Genomic DNA, 19,006 nt, shown 5'->3' on the forward strand with positions numbered 1-19,006 from the left:
GAAAACATCTGACGCAGCATTTGCTTTTGTACATTGTCAGATGAGCTGAATTAGTACTTGAAAATACTGTTGCCTGTTGCTCCATTTTGGAACATATGCGAGATTTGTGAGCTGGGTGTGGAGAATTGGCGTAACTAAGACTTCTGAGTGCTGTTTCGGGTATCCTGACCTCAGTGTTCGAAAGTGGCCCAAAGCCCGGAGAATCTTCAGTACTTCCTGCATATCCCTCACCCGCCCCAGCTCCTGCTACTGATTGACTGACTGACAGCCCTCTCTCACCACTTCTCCTTTCGGCATTCTTGCAATAGTCTTTAAATTGGTTTGTTTGCCTTTCGGGCAGTTTTTTTTATATTTCCTGCCATTCCCTACAGCACTTAATTTCACTCATGTTGTTCATATATCAGAGCTTCACAAACTAGTTCTTGGAACCCCCTGGCAGTGTTTCACAAACCGAAGACTGGTTTGTGAAACAATACTATACATCAACATTCTAACCAATTTCATAGTGACATAACCCCAATTAAAAAAAATATATATATATATATATATATGCATGCATTGCCAGTAACAATTTTATGGGAAACTTGCTATAAAATGTGGAACTCTGCAAAGTTTTTTGTGTGTGCCCTTTAGTGTGGAATAAGTAGATATTAGGAAACAAAATGTTTTGTAATTGTGGAACAGGTGTTTCACTTTGGATTTGTGTGCAGTTAAAAAAGGTTTTCTCTCCCTTCACAAAACCCATTCACAGATTGTGGTTTGATACAAAGAATGATTACTGGGATGGATGTTCATTGCAAATTGAATAGATTGAAGAATAGAAGATTCTGATTACTTTCATCCAAAATTAAACCACATGCTGTGAATCCTATTTAACTGAACTTGTCTTGATAGAGTTTTCTGTTTAAAAAGTAATTTGCCACGTTGTCTCTGAACGGCAAATACAACTTGTTCATCCGAAACAGAATGCAAAAATTGCCTGTCTTCAGGTTACCTAAAACCTTCTGCCTTGCATTCAGGTAATTCTATGTACCCAAACAGGCAATAAAGGTATAAGTAGATTTTTCAGCCTCTGGGGAAAGATCATTAAATATTTTCACTTTTTTAATGAGCTGTACTTGTACTTTTGGTAGTTCTGCCCGCTCAGCTTTCCTTTCCAGCCTTCATCTAACCTCTTACCGTTGCAGTTTCACGGGAAGCCCTAGGGGTGCCTTGGTTGGGATGTCAGCCCATCGTAGGGCACAATCACTTGTATGCTATGGCCGATTTGAAGAGGCTTGGTCCTGTACTCATGTAAAGCTGTAGAGAAAATTTGTTGAGAGTTTATTTTGGCAAGAATTTTTCAGCTTATTTGATTCCAATTTCTGGGTATTGGCAAATTGCTACGTCTTACTGGACCGTTCAGTAAATAATATACTTAAACGTTCTAAACATACCTTGTGTGACCAAAAGTACTTCCCCCTTCCAAAATCTGAAACAGTGTGACAAGTCTGCTTAAGTAGGTTCTTGCACCTGACTGATTACCCCTGATAAAGGTCTGAAAATGGAAAACAGGACTCACAATGTGTGCCTGCAAGCACATGTATTTACCCTACTTATGAAGTCCTGTATGTGTTTCAGAATGGCTCCAAGATTGTGTTTGAGACAGGGTGCAGTCTGTCTGCTATTCATAAACCCCACCTACATATTCCAAATCTCGGTATTTCAAACAGCGGAAGTTTATGACATGTTTACTCATGCCTACCATGTCTAAATGGCAATAAAAAACAAATATTTCATAAGTATTTTTGGCTTTCAACAGTTGTCAGATGAATGAGTTAATGTTTAATTGTTACCAGTTGTTGATTTATTGTTATATATATGGGGATTATAGCTATGACCCCAGTAAACCGAAACACTGGGCATGACCCCAGTAAAACATTAACTGGAAAAGCAACAATTTTTTGTCAATTTCAAGACAAAAGTAGTAGCAGAGGAAAGCTTGTTAGATACCTCCCGATTTAGGATAAATGCAAAACAGGTCAGTCAACCTGTCAGATTCCCTCAACACCATCATAAAACTGAATCTTTAGATATTATGAAAATGCTTTTTCTATATAGTTTTCATTGTGATGCCCAACATGGTGACTGATAGTGGACCCAACAGAATGGTCATTTGCCTTTCTCTCAAAATGCATGGGTTAAATGTTGCGTAATGAAATCAGTACATAAACCGTTATTTGTTAAGTCCAGGTATTGGAGTATATTAAGCATAAGACTTGAACAATATCAAAAGTAAAGATACTGACACAATGTAAAGTCCATTTTTCAGGTGCACAACCAGAAAACAGCCATGAAAAGCCTCAATCCCATATCCTATTAATAAAAAAGAAAGAAATGCATAGATTATTCTTATGAAAAGTTACCACCACCTCTTCACCTCTCAGAATAGCTTAAAAAAAATGTTTCAGCTATTGACCAATCGAAAGACATTCTAAACAGGGAAAGTCTTGGAATTATCTGCAACGATTAAGATCATTCAAGGAAAGTGCAAAGAACTCCAAGTAATTTTGCGAGGGGGCTGTTAGATTCTATACATTTTACCCACATATTTCTTTTTTTTAAGAAAAACTGATTCATACCACCTGTTTTCCAAGGAACAACATTTATTAATGCAATAAATGACATGGGTAGATAAGGAATGTTCCCCTTTGAGCAGTGATTGAATGAGAATTCGCGGTATGGCTCCGTGATTCTGCCAGCTGTACCCTTACAGACATGGCGTCCACCACACTTTTTTTATGCTCTGCTGTTTGATCGCCCGTCTGTTTGTTTGACTTTATGCTTCCCAGACAAAAGCAAGAGTGAATTTATATTTGGAGGCAGGCATATTGATTTGTACAGTTGCCAGATGGCAGGGTCATGCTGCCAGAATCTCAAAGCTTTGGCATTAAGCTATAACTCATTATTAACTCATAGCTGACTCATAGACATCTGCCTTTTACTAATTGCCGTGATCCGTCTCCACTTAGTCCCTGTGTGACATAATAATTACCGCAAACATTGCCATATTTACAGACACATTTCCTTCGACTTTAACAAAGCATCTAATGTATCTATAGATTTTAGAATATTTAAACATTGAAATAGTTTTATATCATTTTCATTTGCGTGCTTATTGTAAGTTGCTGAATATGTCAAGATTTTTAGGATTACAAATGGTCATTATCAGCGTGAAATGTACATTTTTTGTAAATTTAAATAGTGATATTCTGATTTTTCATTTTTAGCACTACAACACACATAGTGGGCAGCAGTGAAATTGTTCCACTAATGATGATATAAAGAACTCATTTCCTGTGACGTACATTTCCTTAAATATTCCTGACAGGCTCATTACCTGGTGCCTTTAATGACATGTTCCAATTAGTCCCAACTTGCTGTAAGGATCACAGAGTCAAATTCTCCCCATGTGAAAAGTTTGAACTGATATTCATCTGGGGCTGTGCCTACTTATGGAATCATGTATGGGTTGAAGGAGGTTTGTGTGCATCAGGGAAGCTAATGATTGTGTTGCTTGGAATTTTTAACTTCTGTCAGGTCTTAGCAGAGGTGTTTAATGAAACCTTTTTATCTGTAACACTGTAATAATGTGTAACACTGGTGGTGTAACACTGTAATAATGTGTAACACTGGTGGTGTAACACTAATAATGTGTAACACTGTAATAATGTATAACACTGTAATAATGGCAAAGGCACTCTGAATCTGTGCAGAAGGCAGTGGTGAACCACTTTCATAACTTACCAAGAACCATAGTGATGGACACAACAAAGTAAATGTCGGTATAGTGCTTGAAGATGGGAACAGCAGCTTGAGAGGAACTCAGTGTGGTACTGAGGAAGAGCTAAGGATTATCAGAAGTACAGTTGGATAAAAGCCTTCGCCATCCAGATGCCCATATTGACAAGACAGAAAATGGAATATGAAGCTATTAAACATGTAATGTACAGAACTACCACCAAAGAACGGTAGATGTAGTGAAGGAAATTGTTTTTATGGATGATTCGGCCAGTTGGACATGACCGTTTGGTTTATCAGTTTACATATGAATCCAGACAATGTCCTCAAAAGCTTCCTATGCAACGTGAATTGCTGCATGTTTGTGACTTGGTTTAATGTGATTATTAATGTGCGAGTCAGTTTAATGGGATTGTGGGAGGGTATTATGTCAGAGCATCGTCAGACGGGGTCTTTTGTCAGCCTGTAATAGCAGCCACTGGATGTACACCAGTAAACCCACCAGTAACCATTGCTTGCGTTTGAGCAGCATCGACCCACATCCTGACCCACCACCGCTGCTCCTGATAAGACGCAATAATTGGCGAGTCATGTTTGGTTCAGGGAGCTAAATATCTATTTCTATTCTTTGATAACGGTATCGAAGGAAATCCCATCATTCGATTGCTTTATACAGGACTGAGGTTTACTTACTGTTGATGACTGCAAGTACAACAGAATGAAATGCATGAAAAAGCAGTTTAATGGAATACACATATTAGTAAAAACAAAATGCAAAACTACATCTTACATGTTATTAAATGATTGTTAGACATTTTGTTCCTTAGGAAACTGACAAACACTTGCGAAAACATGACTGGCAGGCAAATAGTCTGTTACCTGATGACGCAGTATATCATAGGAGTTATAAATGGGGAAAAAAGGGGGATCTCTATGCATATATGCAGAAGATGCAGGGCTAGTATAAAAAAAACAGTATTTTAAAAATGAATATGAAAATTAATTCTGTTTTCCTCATTATATAGTGACCTAGGAGTTTCATCTCTACTTCCCAATGATAACATTCCGGTAGCCCTTGACATAACCAAGTTTGTTGCTGTTGATACCAACCACCAGCTTCCGGAGCCCAGAGTGGGTGGGGGTGACGTACACTTTAATTTTGGCCTCCTCCCTGGGTCCTACCGTCGATTGAAGCCTGTAGAAGAAGCAGTGTCACACGTCAGGGATACACTGTGTGCCACACACATCACAGCCTGGCCACCATCACAGCGATTCTGGCTGTGGCTCTCTCCCTTTTAAAGCTCCTAATTTGTCTTTGTACTTTGTACTATGTACTTTTTTTGGAGATAAAAGGCATTTGGGGCTTAGAGGCACACATGCTCTTTGAATGTTTCATGGCAGTTTCTATAAAGACAGAAGGACAGAGGGATTCTGCAGCTTCTTCAACATCCAGTCAAATAGTCCATGTGACATTTTCTGGCCAGGAACCAAGAGCATTTGAACTCAATCATACAACTACTCTATGAATTGTGACACCTATTAACACTGGCCCTTACACAGCAAATATTAAATATTTGCGTAGTTAGTGCAGGGGGAGAAAAAAAAAGTTCCTTCTCCATGTTTCCAGCCACGATGCATCTAAAAATAAGGTTTTTCATAAGGACTAAATGTCACTGAATGTAAGATGCATGAATTCTATTTGGGAAAAAAAAGACAAAGCCTACGTTTCTGTGATAGTTCTTCCTCCGGTTAGGTTAGATCCTTCCACGCTGAAGCAACAATTGACAAGAGGCTCTGGGAGGGGGTTTTTCATAGAGATCTCTACCCCCAGTTTACGGTTCACCTTGGGTTCTCCCAGGACCTACAGAAAAAAACAAGGCTAATATAAATGGACAGCAAACTACAGTGCAGAATACCAGAGGCCATTCGGTCTGTATTGCCCGTTTTGATAATTTGTGACCCGTCACCACGAAATGAGTCTTAAGTCGCACTGGTAGAAATACACCCGTAAGACTCATTTCGTGGTGATGGGTCACATTTTTAGGCTGACTATAATTGCTCTTGATATTCTGAAGCCTGAAAATGTAAAAGAATGAGCATGCTTCCGTCGTACCTTGATCTTGATCTCTGGGTTCTCCAAGAAAATTGTTCTAACTGATAGAAGGGCTTCGTTGTTACTATAGTCTTGCAGAAGGGCTGCCAGCTGGATGAGGCTGTCGTCAGTGAGATTGTCTCCATATTTGCAGTAGTTCAACCTGAGAGGAATCTTCTTCTCTAAAAATAACAAAAAAAAATTTAAACTGTACATTACAAAATACTTTAAATAAAAAGTAGCAAATAAGCAATTACCATCAAAAACAGAGCAGGATTCAATACACAAAGCCCACGGTCAGACCAACCTTCTCCAGACGAGATCTCTGCATTGAGCAAGTGCTTAAAGCCGCAGTCATTCCCTAGGATGCCGTTGTATGAAATGGCCCTCGAGCAGAACATGAGGCGACACAGCTTTGTGGCGTTTGTGTTGTTGGTGATACTAGCGAAGACGTCGAAGTCACAGCCTTTCCTCATTTCCGGAGACACCGTGATCTTCAGCTGCAGCCCCGTGTCGCCCTGCTGCTGCAGTAGCTTGTGCTGGTGATTGGCTTTTTTGAAGGTCTCTCTCTCCTCTGCGGAACCTGCTCAAATGTTTAGCTACATTGAGCCTCATTGTGACAGTTTCCGACAGAATGGCAACTTCAGAAGTTGGGACGAGTGCCAATGCTTCAGAAGGTCTTAGTTAAAAACTGAATGTGATTTAAGAGCGGCTTGCTTACCTTCGGGATACTTGTAGAGATGGGTGATATCTTCTCTCTTATCGGTGCCCACGCTCTTGGTGCTGATATTCTTCCCAACTTCAGCGGTCCATAAGACCTTCTGCTCTTTGCCATCCTTGCTCTTCTTGTACACTACCACATCCGCGTTGACCTCGGAGAACACGAACGGGGTGTCGTACTTAAATGCGAGTTCCCCCTCTTTAATGGCTTTTAATGGCACGGGGCCACAGCAGTAAACCCCTTGAGGGACGACAGGTACAGTAGAGAGTGGGAAGATGTCATTGAAATGGCAATTGACCACACTAGACAAGACATCCAATAATGCCTTTGCCATTATTACAGCGTTACACCACCAGTGTTACAAGGTAGCATCCAAGTGAAGAAGTGAGTAAGGAATAACAGCTCATCTTTACGAGGCATTGGGCAAATGTAGCCCGTAAACCATACCGTCACTTTTCTCCTGTGGCGTTGGGTCACTAGCCTGCCAACCATCATAACCAGGTGCGAGATCAGGACGGGTCATCCAACCTTCCACCCAGCAATGATAGTTCCTGCACAGTAGATGTAAAACTCACAATGGACTCATACATCTATCATGCTTTTGTATCTCCTTTCAGAAGCTAATTGCCAATGATTTGCTGATATGTGGCCCAGTCATTGAAGTCATTTACCATATCATGTCTCTGGACTTTTCCAAAAATTTTCCATCCTCATCAATGTAACGCTCGATAACCAGATTGCTGTTGGTGTCGTGAGCAGAGAGGAAGTTGGTGATCACTCGACAGGGGATCCCCAGCGCTCTGGCAACTAGTGTACATCAAAAATAGAAAAGCAAGTAAAATTACTAAACATATAAGACAAAGGCTCTCTGCAGAAAGTATTGTTGCAGGAGTGCTCAGGTAAAGCTCATTTGACCAGCCTAGCATGCAATTATGATATCCTGCCTCTATCCCATCTCCACCTCTAGTTCCTGTTTATGACATCCTAATAAAGGAGTGGGGGGGGGGGTCAACAAGCATGTTAAAATGGGCAGATGCCCTCCCTTCAGAAAACTTCAAGGCTGACATACAACATGTGCGCTAGGAGATGACGACATGCTCTTACCTGTGCAAGCAACGGCTGCAAATACCCAGCACTGCCCATAGCGTACCGGCTTGCAAGAGTTGGCATCCCAGTTATGCAGAATATCAACGCTGCCCCTCCAGAACAGGGGACTGGTGCCATCCTCGAAGCTGCCCTGCCACCTGCCAAGTAACACTCCCTTGTCGTCGTTACAGTTGACCTGGGAAAGTGAAACACAAGTTAGTTCTGCCTTTAAGGAAACAAGTACAGGAAGGCAGAAAACAAAAAAAAAAAAAAAAAAACAGAAAAATTGGAGATTCAGTCAACCGCTGCTTTTCAGGGTCGATCATCCATCTTGTCTTTTAACCACACAGGGCAAAAAGCAGGGACTGACCCTGAACGGGATGCCAGTTCATCACTGGGTACATACATGCACATACCACGCAATTAGAGACTCCAGTTAGCCTAACTGTATGTGTTTGGACTGTGGGAGGGAACCAGCAAGACAGAGAGAGAACTTGCAAAGATTCATTTAAGGCAGAATTCAAACTGCTAACCCCAGACATATGGGGCAACAGGATTAGTCACTGCGTCACCTAGGGAATCTCAGTCAGTCATCTAGATTTGTTGTATATTGTATCCTATGATTACTTAGCTGGGATTTCACTTTGTATTTAATAGTTTTTTTTTTCCCAGTAGCCCTTTTCCTAATATAAAGATCACAGCGTCCTGTTTCCTAGTCAGCATGCCTGTACCACATAAACTATTGCCTGTTTTTTTTTTTTTCTTCACACCATTGAACCACGTTTTAGGCGAGTTTAAATTATACTCCCAGCCAGCACAAAGATAAAAATGTACTTCATTTCCCAGAAACCCTAGGAGCAGTATAGCGATGCAATTTCCTTTGGATGCATACCAGTTGTCTGATGGTGAAAAACAATAAAACAAATATTTTAATAAATAATTGCCAAAAGTGCATGTCTTTGTTTTACTCTCTGGTTGATGTACTTAAAAGTGCTTAATGAAATTATGTTTTGCTGTCAGCAATAATTTATACTGAAATGCAACAGGAACTAAAGGTCGCCATCTTGGCTAAGAAAATCGCATCTTAGAACAGAAGCTGGCTGTGCATTAACAAAACCTATTTTATTTACAAATTTCATAGGATGCATTGCTGATACTACAATGCTTTGGCTTGTAGTAATTGCATGCAGAACCATAAATTGTGGTCTGGCTGAAACTGAGCAAAGGTCAGATCTGATTCCTTGGCTGCTTGTCACACCAAAAGTCTGTTTGAAAGCATGACAGCCACAGAGCTCACAGACAGCTTCTGCAGAACTAATGAGTTCAGGTCCAACACACAGCTCCACCGTGTCGCCTCATCGTGCTCAGATCCAGACTCACCATTGCGCTCAGCACCCTGGACACATACACGGGGTTCCGTCTGCCGGAACAGTCCTCGTCAGGGTTGCGTTGAAACTTGGGGTTCTCATTCAGGATTCTCAGGCAGGCATCCAGAATTCCATCTTCAAACTTATCATAGTGAAAGCAAAAGGTTCCATCAAACAAGCACAAAAATGACCTCATTCTAAACATTTACATAACACATATTTCTTTAGACAAATTCATTCTTTTAGAAACACAGACTCAATATTTCTCATCACGCCCTATTCTCTGCACATATCAATGTATGTCCACTTTGACGATTGTGACTATTTAAATATAATTCACCCGTTCTCCTCCTCTACAATAGTGTTTGCATATTAGTATTTGACCAATAAAAAGATGTCTTATGAAGTCCTCTATTTAAACCGTGTTTCTGTTTGTACTAGTTAACAGTTGTATACGTGGTGGTCATTTGTATGTGTTGCTTTATATCACTAATTTTAACAACTTAGCATTCATGACTAGATAGGCAGCTAATTAACATCATTGTTAACTGTGAATATAAAACGAGATTAGCCTGCAACTTGTTGACATTGACATTTTCCTCACTGATAGTCCACGAATGTCCCTTTTAAACATTACTCTGCTGCTGATGACTGTGTACAAACAGGGTCCTATTAGTGGTGCTAAGGGTGTATTATTACGTTGTTTTAGGGTTATTTTGTAAAGTAGTTTGAGAAAATACATTTTTTCCCACATTGTTGAAATAATAGATTTTTGGAGATAAATGTTTTTTCGTTGATAGCAACAGTATTTTCTACCATGCAAGGCAATGAGTTATTTATTTTCAGGCTATATCTGAGTCTACAATCTGGGAATCGTTAAATGATTATGGTGAAGCAAAAATCCAGTAAACCTTGAAATCTAATCTTTAAACAAACATAAATTTGTGCAGCTGCAGACAGACGGCTACACAGATGTCCCCCAAGACAGCGAAACAACCAATTAAATTGCATTGCATTCAAATTTGGTACCTGTCCAAAATTCCATGGTATGGGAACTGGAAATTTGTGACTGCCTTGATAAATAATACCATCTTGAGATAAGACATATTCTTTTAGCTTCTCTTCATCCTCCATGTACACAGCATCTCCTGTTGGCCAAATATCAAGGGATTGAATATGATGAGTCAGGAGTTTAGGAGTCAGACTCTTAGCAGTGGGATTGTACGTCAGGCCTTTACTCACTTGGGCACCATGGGTTAAAGAGGAGCACAAACTCTCCAAGGCTGGTTTCATAGTCCTGCACCAAGGTCAGGGTGTAGCGTCCTATTGGAGCATCGGGAGCAGAGCACATGGACACGGAGATGCTGTCTGCCGTGGAGCAGGTCACGGATGCGCTCCAGCAGGTGTAATCCAAGTAGTCACTCAAGCTGATGATGACCTTGGTTCCATTTGACTCTGAGGAACATGGTCCTTCATGTGGGTGGAAGATACATATAGCTTAGGACAATGAGCAAGGGAAGACTGGCTTGCATCCATCGGTCTTCCAATACCTATGCAGTAAAGGTTCAGGAGGCCACCTGGGACTTGTATTAGACAGCAACCGGAAGTCCGTCACAGGGAGCAAACTGACACAGTCACATACCATGGGCGAGCGGGCAACTCCAGTTCATTGAAGCACATGTTTTTGTACAACAGGAGGAAAGCCACGGGTGGGGGGAGGGTGCAAATTCCACACACAGATCTGAGAGCTGTAACTGAATCCACAACCCTGAGGGTGTGAGGTTATCACTGCATAAATCTGAATAAACTTGGCAAGACGCGCCAGTATATTTTAAACAATTTGGGCGAAAAATCTAAAAGTTATGTCTATGGTTGTAGACCAACGAGCTTGAAACTGCCATGCAGATAACTTCAACTCCATGGTAAACGAGGGAAGACGCTGATGTCTGCCTCAAGCTGTGGATGGGTCTTTAGCTTAACGGCCAGATTATTTCCCTGTTAGTATAATAGACCAACGGGGGGAGGGAATGGGGAGCTCATTACCACCCTTGGGCTTTCAACAGGCTGGGTGAGCAAAGCAAACATCGGAGCCATCTTGGTTTTAGAAAAGTCAAACTGACTAGGCGACCACAAGAGCCGGAACACAGCTTTCAGATCCCTGTCACAAAAAAATCGTCCCACATAACTGAAAATCAATCACTAGTGCATGGAGGGACTTGCCCTTTGACCCGAGTCCCAGAGTCCCCTTAAGGTTCTGGCTATTTGTATAGCTGCTCATTACCGGAATCTGTATACATTTATTGCAGTTATTTAGGCTAAGTACCTTGTCAACAATGGTAGGGCTTTGGGTGAGGATGCTGTAAAGCGCTTTGAGACAATGTAATGTTGTGATAATGCGCTATATAAAAATAAATTTGTTGTTGTTGTTGTAGAAATAAGCCACTCCTAGAACTTGAACCAGCAACATTTTGTTTACAAAGCTAAATTCACAACTACTACTCTTATTGCCTTCACTTCAAATATGTTCAGAGTACTTTCACAAGGTCTGGGTTAGGGAAATTTTAAGAGCTATAATATTTCCTGTACATAGCAAAAGCGAGGCTTAAAAAGCAGTCTTTCCCTCCGGAAGGGTTAGGGTTAAGTGTGGCTCAGACCTCATCTGTAGCCAATGATGTAAGGTCAAGAGGTTAGGCGTGAATGTGGAACCGCCATCACAGTCACTGACGGACAACACTTCCTGAATTGGATGACGCATTTCCCCATTTTCCATCAAACATCGCCATAACAAAATTACCGCACATGCGATTTCACCCCTGCCAAAAGTGCTTGTCTTTATTTTACTCCCTTGTTGACGTACTTAAAAGTGCTTAATGAAATGTCTATCATCTCTGTTAAGAGCTTATTTCTTGCTGGAGAGAGAAGCCACATTCCAGAGAGGACAGCAGAGCACTTGGCAATGCTACAGGAAATTAGTGAGAACAAACAGCAATACCTTATAAGGACAACCTGACTTGGTGTGGTCCTAAAATCCCAATCTATCTTATTGTTTATCCCTAATGGATTTTCTGGACTCATTTTCCAAACTTGTCTCCAATGCTTAAATACGCTTAAGTCACCTCATTGTTGTCAAGGAATCTTCATAACAAATTATGCTATCAAAATCTTCTACATAAATACTGGATGTCGAGTTTCTTTGTTAGATCAGAAACACCCCCCTCAGAAGTCTCTGGACGGCAGTATCTCTCCTAAAGCACATGCTATCCTGTCATGTATTTCACTTCCTGCATTATATCCTTAACTACAGCAACACCGACAAACAAGGGTTATTGTCAGCAATGGAGTGTTTGGTGAGCATTTCTCAAGATACTTTCTAACCTCGATAGGTCTTCTTGAGGAAATCATCATTACAAAGGGTTAGCAGGCCAATGGGAAAACGCTTTTTCCTCACCAGCTCAGTCTTTTTCTCTTGCTGATATTTAAATAAGCATTTACATTGTTTTCTTCTATCCTCCAAACAGCTACTGATGTCTTTTTGGCTGATTAAAAGCACATTGCTTCAGTCCCCAAACACACCCCCAGGGGCACTCCAGCCCTCCACATATTTGTTAGATTTCACTCCCGATTCAATGACCTTATTTAGTTAAATAACTTTATACGGTATTAATCAGAGGCATTACTCATGAGGAGGACATGTGGGACACGTCCCACCCAATATTCAAAACAGTGGTGTCTGTCCCACCCAATACTTTCCAGGATCTTTTAAAAATATGAATGAATTGGGCCGGGTGAGTTTGGTTCTAACCCACTGATGAAGGGGAAAAAAAAAAAACTTTACCAACGATTTCAGTTGAATGCATATAAATGAATGTACACCGTTAAACGGATAGGTTGCCTATACAAGTACAATATATGAGGTCATACAGCCTTTGGTGAGAGGACAGATTTGACTCAGTCACTTAGCGCATCTACCCCTGTCCCCTGAAAACACACTGACACCCTTGATATTGACTGTGCAAAGAAGCTGTGCCTGTGATCAAGTAAACAAATACATGGTGTATTGGATTGAAACACAGAAGTAGTTATACACTAATATGAAGATCATTTAAGCATTTTTTTTTGGCTGCCTAAGACTATAGCACAGTCCAGTATATTACATATATTACGGCAATACCGAATGGTGCGGGTACCTGTCTCAGCTATGAGGCGGAAGTCAGTCACTCCAGGCTGATAGCTCCCGGAGTTTAGGTACAGGGTGATGGTGAAAAGGTTTCCACGGCGAATGATCAGTCGATCTACACCGTTGAGATCCGTACGGTGATCTGTGTTGTTGATCTCGCAATCCAGGTCACACCTTGCGATGTCCAGTGCTGAGGGTGAAAGGGGTTAAAGGTCAAGGGTGATAGGTCAAAGGGGCATTTCCAATGAAGTATGCTTCTGTGAACTGAAAGCGGTCTGTACGTTTCGCTATAAAAAAAAAAAAAAAAAAAAAAATATATATATATATATATATATTTTTTTTTTTTTTTTTTTTTTTTAATGTAAGGGCCAAATTATAACAAATCTAAGTAAAAGATACTATTAAAACATCCTCTGCAGTGTGAAAACAAGCATTTCTTCAGTCAGGAGATCCTAAAGGGAAAATGTAAGTCTGACAAACTCCTTTGAGGTGTTCAGATCCTCCCTTTATAGTCTGGATACAAATATAACTCAGGAAAAAAAATATCCTACACTGATTTCCTGTTATTGGAATATCTGATGCATGTTACCCTTTACTGCATGTTTAGTGGTGACTTTACGCCTCCACGTGGGAAGGCAGTCACTTGCTAAAATTAATCACAATAACTGCAGTAATTCAGCAGGAAAAAAACATTATGTGGAAAAAAAGAAATCCTAAACTGTGTCTTCTTGTTGCCAGGCACCGAGCACAAATTGGTTTCATTTTGTGGGTGTTTTGGTAAGCTGTTGAGACAGTAATACAAAAGGAAACATCTAAATCGATTCCTTTTTAACTGAATTTCCAGATCCTGAATGCTGTAGTGTTACATCTTTTTCATATTTTGTGTGAAACATGGATCCTCTGAACTTCAGCTTGACGCGCCTTCTAAGCCTAAACACAATTCAGACCCTTGGTGGGGAATGTAGCCCACCGGGCACTTCCTGGTAATCTGTGTGGCAGTACAATCAGGGCCTACGATGCCTGATTTGTGAGAATAGCCTGGGTTCCGTCTAAAATACACTCGGAGTGCGACAGCAGGCCTGATTTCAATTTACTGCTCCCAATAAAGACTCTGGAGACATTCCTTTTTTCTGATCAAACAACAAACCACGCGTTAATTTTATACATCTTGATGAAGATGGTCTGGAAGCCATATGGTTGATTGTTTACACATGAAAGCAGGTAAATATTAACCTTACATGTTTTCAAATAAAGAGGCCGACAACAAGGGGTTAAGCGTAAATAAAACGTTTGGATTCTTCTGTGCTTCGTTCTTGCTTATGCCACCACAGTGTTTTTTTTTAGTCATTCCGTAAGCTAGACCCTCTATGCTTACATGGTACCTCCATTGAAACAGGTTTACAAACAGGGAGGACACCTTCACCGTACCCTAAAGCCACAAGCCTTCCCACTGGCACACCCAGTATTTACCAAACACAGGAGCCCTTCTCCACACAGACCGGCTGACGTACCCCTATTTCCCTCCCAGTCCACCCACACCGACTCTGAATCAAAGGGACACTTCTCCTATTGCTGCTGGAAAACACGTCAATAAAAAAGTACACCAAGTAGACACTAAATGCTACAATGTTGCCTCCCACAGTCTGTTGCCCAACAGAACACATGCCACAATATTACACACATCCTGTACTTGTATCCTATATTTACTCTTGAATATTCCATTTTATACCCGAGTCAAAAGGACAGGGCTAAATCTGCTGATGAATTTGTCTGGGAAATCCTGAAAATGACATCTGGAGAAGGTTACTACATGATTGTGATGAAGACGACATCTGAACACATGCCGTCTGTGGGAGAGGGATTGCTTGACATAAATGTGACTGCAGATGCAACATAAAATACAATATATCTATTTATTTTATTATACACACACACAAACATACCAGTCAAAGGTTCTAGCCACTTTATTTCCATTTATGTCATGTGTGTGTGTTTGTGCAGATGTATAGGTAACATTTAAGGCCATGTTTTCAGTAATTTCTAAACATATTCATAAATAATGATTCATTCATAAAGCATTATATGAATGCTTATTATAAACATGGCATATATATATATATATATATATATATATATATATATATATATATTATATCTCAACAGGCTTAACACATTATAGCCATGTGTATTGTGCATTATGAATGTTTTATGAAGCCGTCATTTATAATGTGCTATAGGTACCTTTATAATGCATTATAATGGTCGGTATAAGCATTAAGGATGCCTTATACTGCATTATGCAGGTATCCATAGTGCATTATAGATGAGGGCTTCATAAAACATTCAAAATGCAGTCATTATACATAATAAAGCCATGTTTATAATGACTAAAACATGGCCATAAATAGTGTTAGATATATATTTGGCACCAAATTTATATTTATGAAAGGCATTATGTCAAAGCTCTTTAAAATTTTACTCCTATAAATTTACTCAAATTTGAGGGATACCGGAGCCCTAATGATGTGAAGGTTTCTTACAGACAAGCATCGGCATATTTTTTTTTTACAAATATTCAAGCTGTTCGAGGTTCTTTAAGTCTTTCTATGTATATCGGGGGGACATTTGTCGTCAGTATTGACAGCAATTACCGCTAAATTCCACGGTAAAAATAAGTCATCTGAAGTTCCCGGATGGCAGTAGATTTTTCTATTGAAAGCTGAGAAGTTCCGCCGGGACAGTTTACTCTGTAGCTGCGTGCAAAGTACGTACGGAATGCGGGGCTATTTTTGTATAACATTTCAAGGCACTAAGCTCAGATGTGTTCGCTGCCTTTTAACTTCAGTATGAAGACAGTGCACGGGACAAGAAGAAAAGCATAAAAAAATGTAAATGAATGTATGAAAAAGTTAACATTGCGGGAGAGTCGAATGGAGAAGCAGGTGTGTTTGGCTCGCATTTCTGCAGATGAATGTTTTAGAAGCATGTAAATGGTAGAATTATTAAAATGCCTAATAACTAAACTTATATTGTTGCATGCACGTTTCTCTGACATTTATATTCAATGCCGTTCACCACATTTCGTCTTTCAGTGTTCCTTTTTAATGCAGCCAGCAGTCACCCTCATTTTCCATTTATAAATGAGTAAGAAGGCGGCAAAATTATGCACATCGTTATAATTTACAGTATAACGCGAGTCTTCCTTTGCGTTTTTACTTTTTTTTCAATCCATGGGTTATTTTATGGACAGTTTCAGTCTGCAGGAAAGACAGAATTACACCAGCAAAGGAAACGAAGACTGGAATTTAGGTGGCAGAAAGGAAACTCGTTTAACATGCGTAAATGAAAATATAATCGATGGTTGAAAGGCAGATCATACCTTGAGCCATGATTCCGATGCGAGCTGCGATGACCTTCCGAGGATGTGCTCCTGAGTGCTGTGCGCTGGCCTTTTATATCCCATCACCGGAATCCCCGCCAGTTCCATGTAACTACTGGTTCATACTTAGCGTAAAGTGGGGCGCGTCATTCTGCCGACAGGCCGGAGCGTCTCATGTGCCAAAGAGTGTTACGCGGTATTTTGAAATAATGAATATGCTTATTTGCGCAACATAGCTGTACCTAATTCAGTACCCGTCGTCACTAGAAGTCTTGCCTTAACTTTCCCTGGATTTTTAAATTAATATTTTATAGGAAACGAAATAAGCGGAAGGCCTTCTTGGATTTTCCCAAAGTTTTGTAGTGTAAACTAATAACGTCATTCTTTGCGACAGGCTATGATACGGAAAGTTTAACGGAATCACCAGGATTATATACACTAAATCCACTGCTCCAGGGTCCAGGGGTGGCAGCTGACCATAGAATATCTAGCAGGAAAGGAATTGCAAAGGTGGCATCCTATGACAGTTACACACTCTTCAGTAACTGAGCTCTTCAGAACAACCCATTTTTTTCCACAAATGTTAGTAAACCTAACTGCATGGCTAGGTGCTTGATATACCTGTGGCAATGGGTCTGAACGTAACACCTGAATTCAGTGATTAAGAGGCGTGTCCCAATACCTTCGTCCAAAACTTCCGGTTTGAATGGTCAGCTACTTAAATGCAGTGATTGCACCATATTTCAGTCTTTCTACTATTGTTTCTCTTACTATTAATATGAAATATTATTTTTTGTTTCCATTGTCCTATTTTACGACTTCATTTTTTTTTTTATTGTTATTTTAATCTTATTATTTACTTTATTTTCCATTTTATTAAATATTTTGAACACAATCCAAATTTAGAGAACTATAGCTAGAAGCCCAAGATTAAATGCGATTATAGGAAATATGTCCTAGGCGATGACAGAGAGGTCTTTCAGTGCACGCTCTGTAGTGTTACGAAAGACTTATTGCAAGGATTTTTACAGAGAAATGGTAGTTTTGCAGTATGACAAAGAGATCAGATAAAACACGTACGTTTTTCATTAGTCGTCATTAATGTCGTAATATTGCACATGTTTTGCACAATATTGCATGTGTACACATTTGATAGTGGTGCAGTGGTTAGCACTGTTGCCTCAGACCTCTGGGACCTGGGTTCGAGGCTCCGCCTGGGTCACGTGTGTGGAGTTTGCATGTTCTCCCCATGTCGTTGTGGGGTTTCCTCCGGGTACTCCGGTTTCCCCCCACAGTCCAAAAATATGCTGAGGCTAACTGGAGTTGCTAAATTGTCCGTAGGTGTGCGTGAATGGTGTGTGAGTGTGCCCTGTGATGGGCTGGCCCCCCATCCTGGGTTGTTCCCTGCCTCGTGCCCATTGCTTCCGGGATAGGCTCCGGACCCCCCGCGACCCATGGATGGATGGATGGATGGATATGGATGGAAGTTTGATGGTGTCACCAGATGTGCTCCTTTAGATGCCATGATACAGTCTAAAGCTGCAGTGTTAAAGTCCTTGGTTTATTATAGCAAACAACCAACGTCACAGCTCTGTTAAGCACAGTTCTGCACAAGTTCACTGTTCAAGCACATAGGATGATCATCGCCAAAACTGCCTACAATGGGCATGTGAGTGTCAGAACTGCACCAGGGGCCAAAGGAAGAAGCTGGCCTTGTCTGATGAATTATGTTTTCTGTTACATCATGTGGAAAGACGGGTGCGTGTGTGTTGTTTACCTGGGGAGGATATGGCACCAGGATGCACTATGGGAAGAGGGCAAGCCGGCGGAGGCACTGTGATGCCCTGGGCAATATTCTGCTGGGAAACCTTGGGTCCTGGCCTTCATGTGGATGTTACTTTGACACGTACCACCTACCTAAAAATTGTTGCAGTCTAAGTATACCCCTTCATGGCAACGGTATTACCCCTTGCAGGAGTTGAAGGACCTGCTGCTGATGTCTTGGTATAAGATACCACAAGACACCTTCAGAGGACGTGTGGGGTCCATGCCTCAGAGGGTCAGAGCTATTTTGGTGGCATGAGATGGACATACACAATGTTAGGCAGGGGGGTTTACAGTTATTCCGGATCGGTGTATCATACAATTATTGAATGTATTTCTATAAAAACGGCTTCGCTAGAGCCTTGTAGAGGCTCCCATTTAAAATAACTAAATAAATCAATCATTCATTTTACTCTCTTCCAGGCTTTTGTTTTGTAAACTATACACTGATGACACTGCATGTTTATGGCTTAACTGCTGTGAAAAATACAAAACAATCCCCACAACAAACATTAGTTCAGATACAAATACACAGATAGACAGATATCATAACAAATGGTGATGAAATACAAGCTTGACA

The 19,006-nt window shown here is 40.6% G+C and overlaps 1 protein-coding gene across 1 annotated transcript; it reads right to left on the reverse strand.

Moving 5' to 3' along the window:
• Window positions 1-4,504: 4,504 nt before the first annotated feature.
• tgm2b (transglutaminase 2b) lies at window positions 4,505-16,758 on the reverse strand. The gene is made up of 13 exons (XM_049002498.1): window positions 16,603-16,758; window positions 13,234-13,413; window positions 10,289-10,516; window positions 10,076-10,194; window positions 9,060-9,188; window positions 7,698-7,875; window positions 7,265-7,400; window positions 7,041-7,144; window positions 6,594-6,833; window positions 6,180-6,455; window positions 5,894-6,054; window positions 5,505-5,641; window positions 4,505-4,975 (listed from the first exon to the last, which is right to left on the reverse strand). The coding sequence occupies exons 1-13, from the start codon at window positions 16,610-16,612 to the stop codon at window positions 4,825-4,827; spliced, it is 2,049 nt and encodes a 682-aa protein (XP_048858455.1). The 5' UTR covers window positions 16,613-16,758; the 3' UTR covers window positions 4,505-4,824.
• Window positions 16,759-19,006: the final 2,248 nt, after the last annotated feature.

This window comes from Brienomyrus brachyistius, unplaced genomic scaffold, assembly GCF_023856365.1.
Source record: "Brienomyrus brachyistius isolate T26 unplaced genomic scaffold, BBRACH_0.4 scaffold68, whole genome shotgun sequence".
Lineage (NCBI taxonomy): Eukaryota > Metazoa > Chordata > Actinopteri > Osteoglossiformes > Mormyridae > Brienomyrus > Brienomyrus brachyistius.

Bases quoted from the DNA above. Each gene is read 5' to 3' on its own strand.
- tgm2b (XM_049002498.1), bottom strand. The intron at 9,189-10,075 runs GTACCAAATTTG...CACTATGATAAG, and splicing joins TACCATGGAATTTTGGACAG to TTTGAAGATGGAATTCTGGA. The intron at 7,876-9,059 runs GTGAGTCTGGAT...TCACTTTCCCAG, and splicing joins CCAGGGTGCTGAGCGCAATG to GTCAACTGTAACGACGACAA.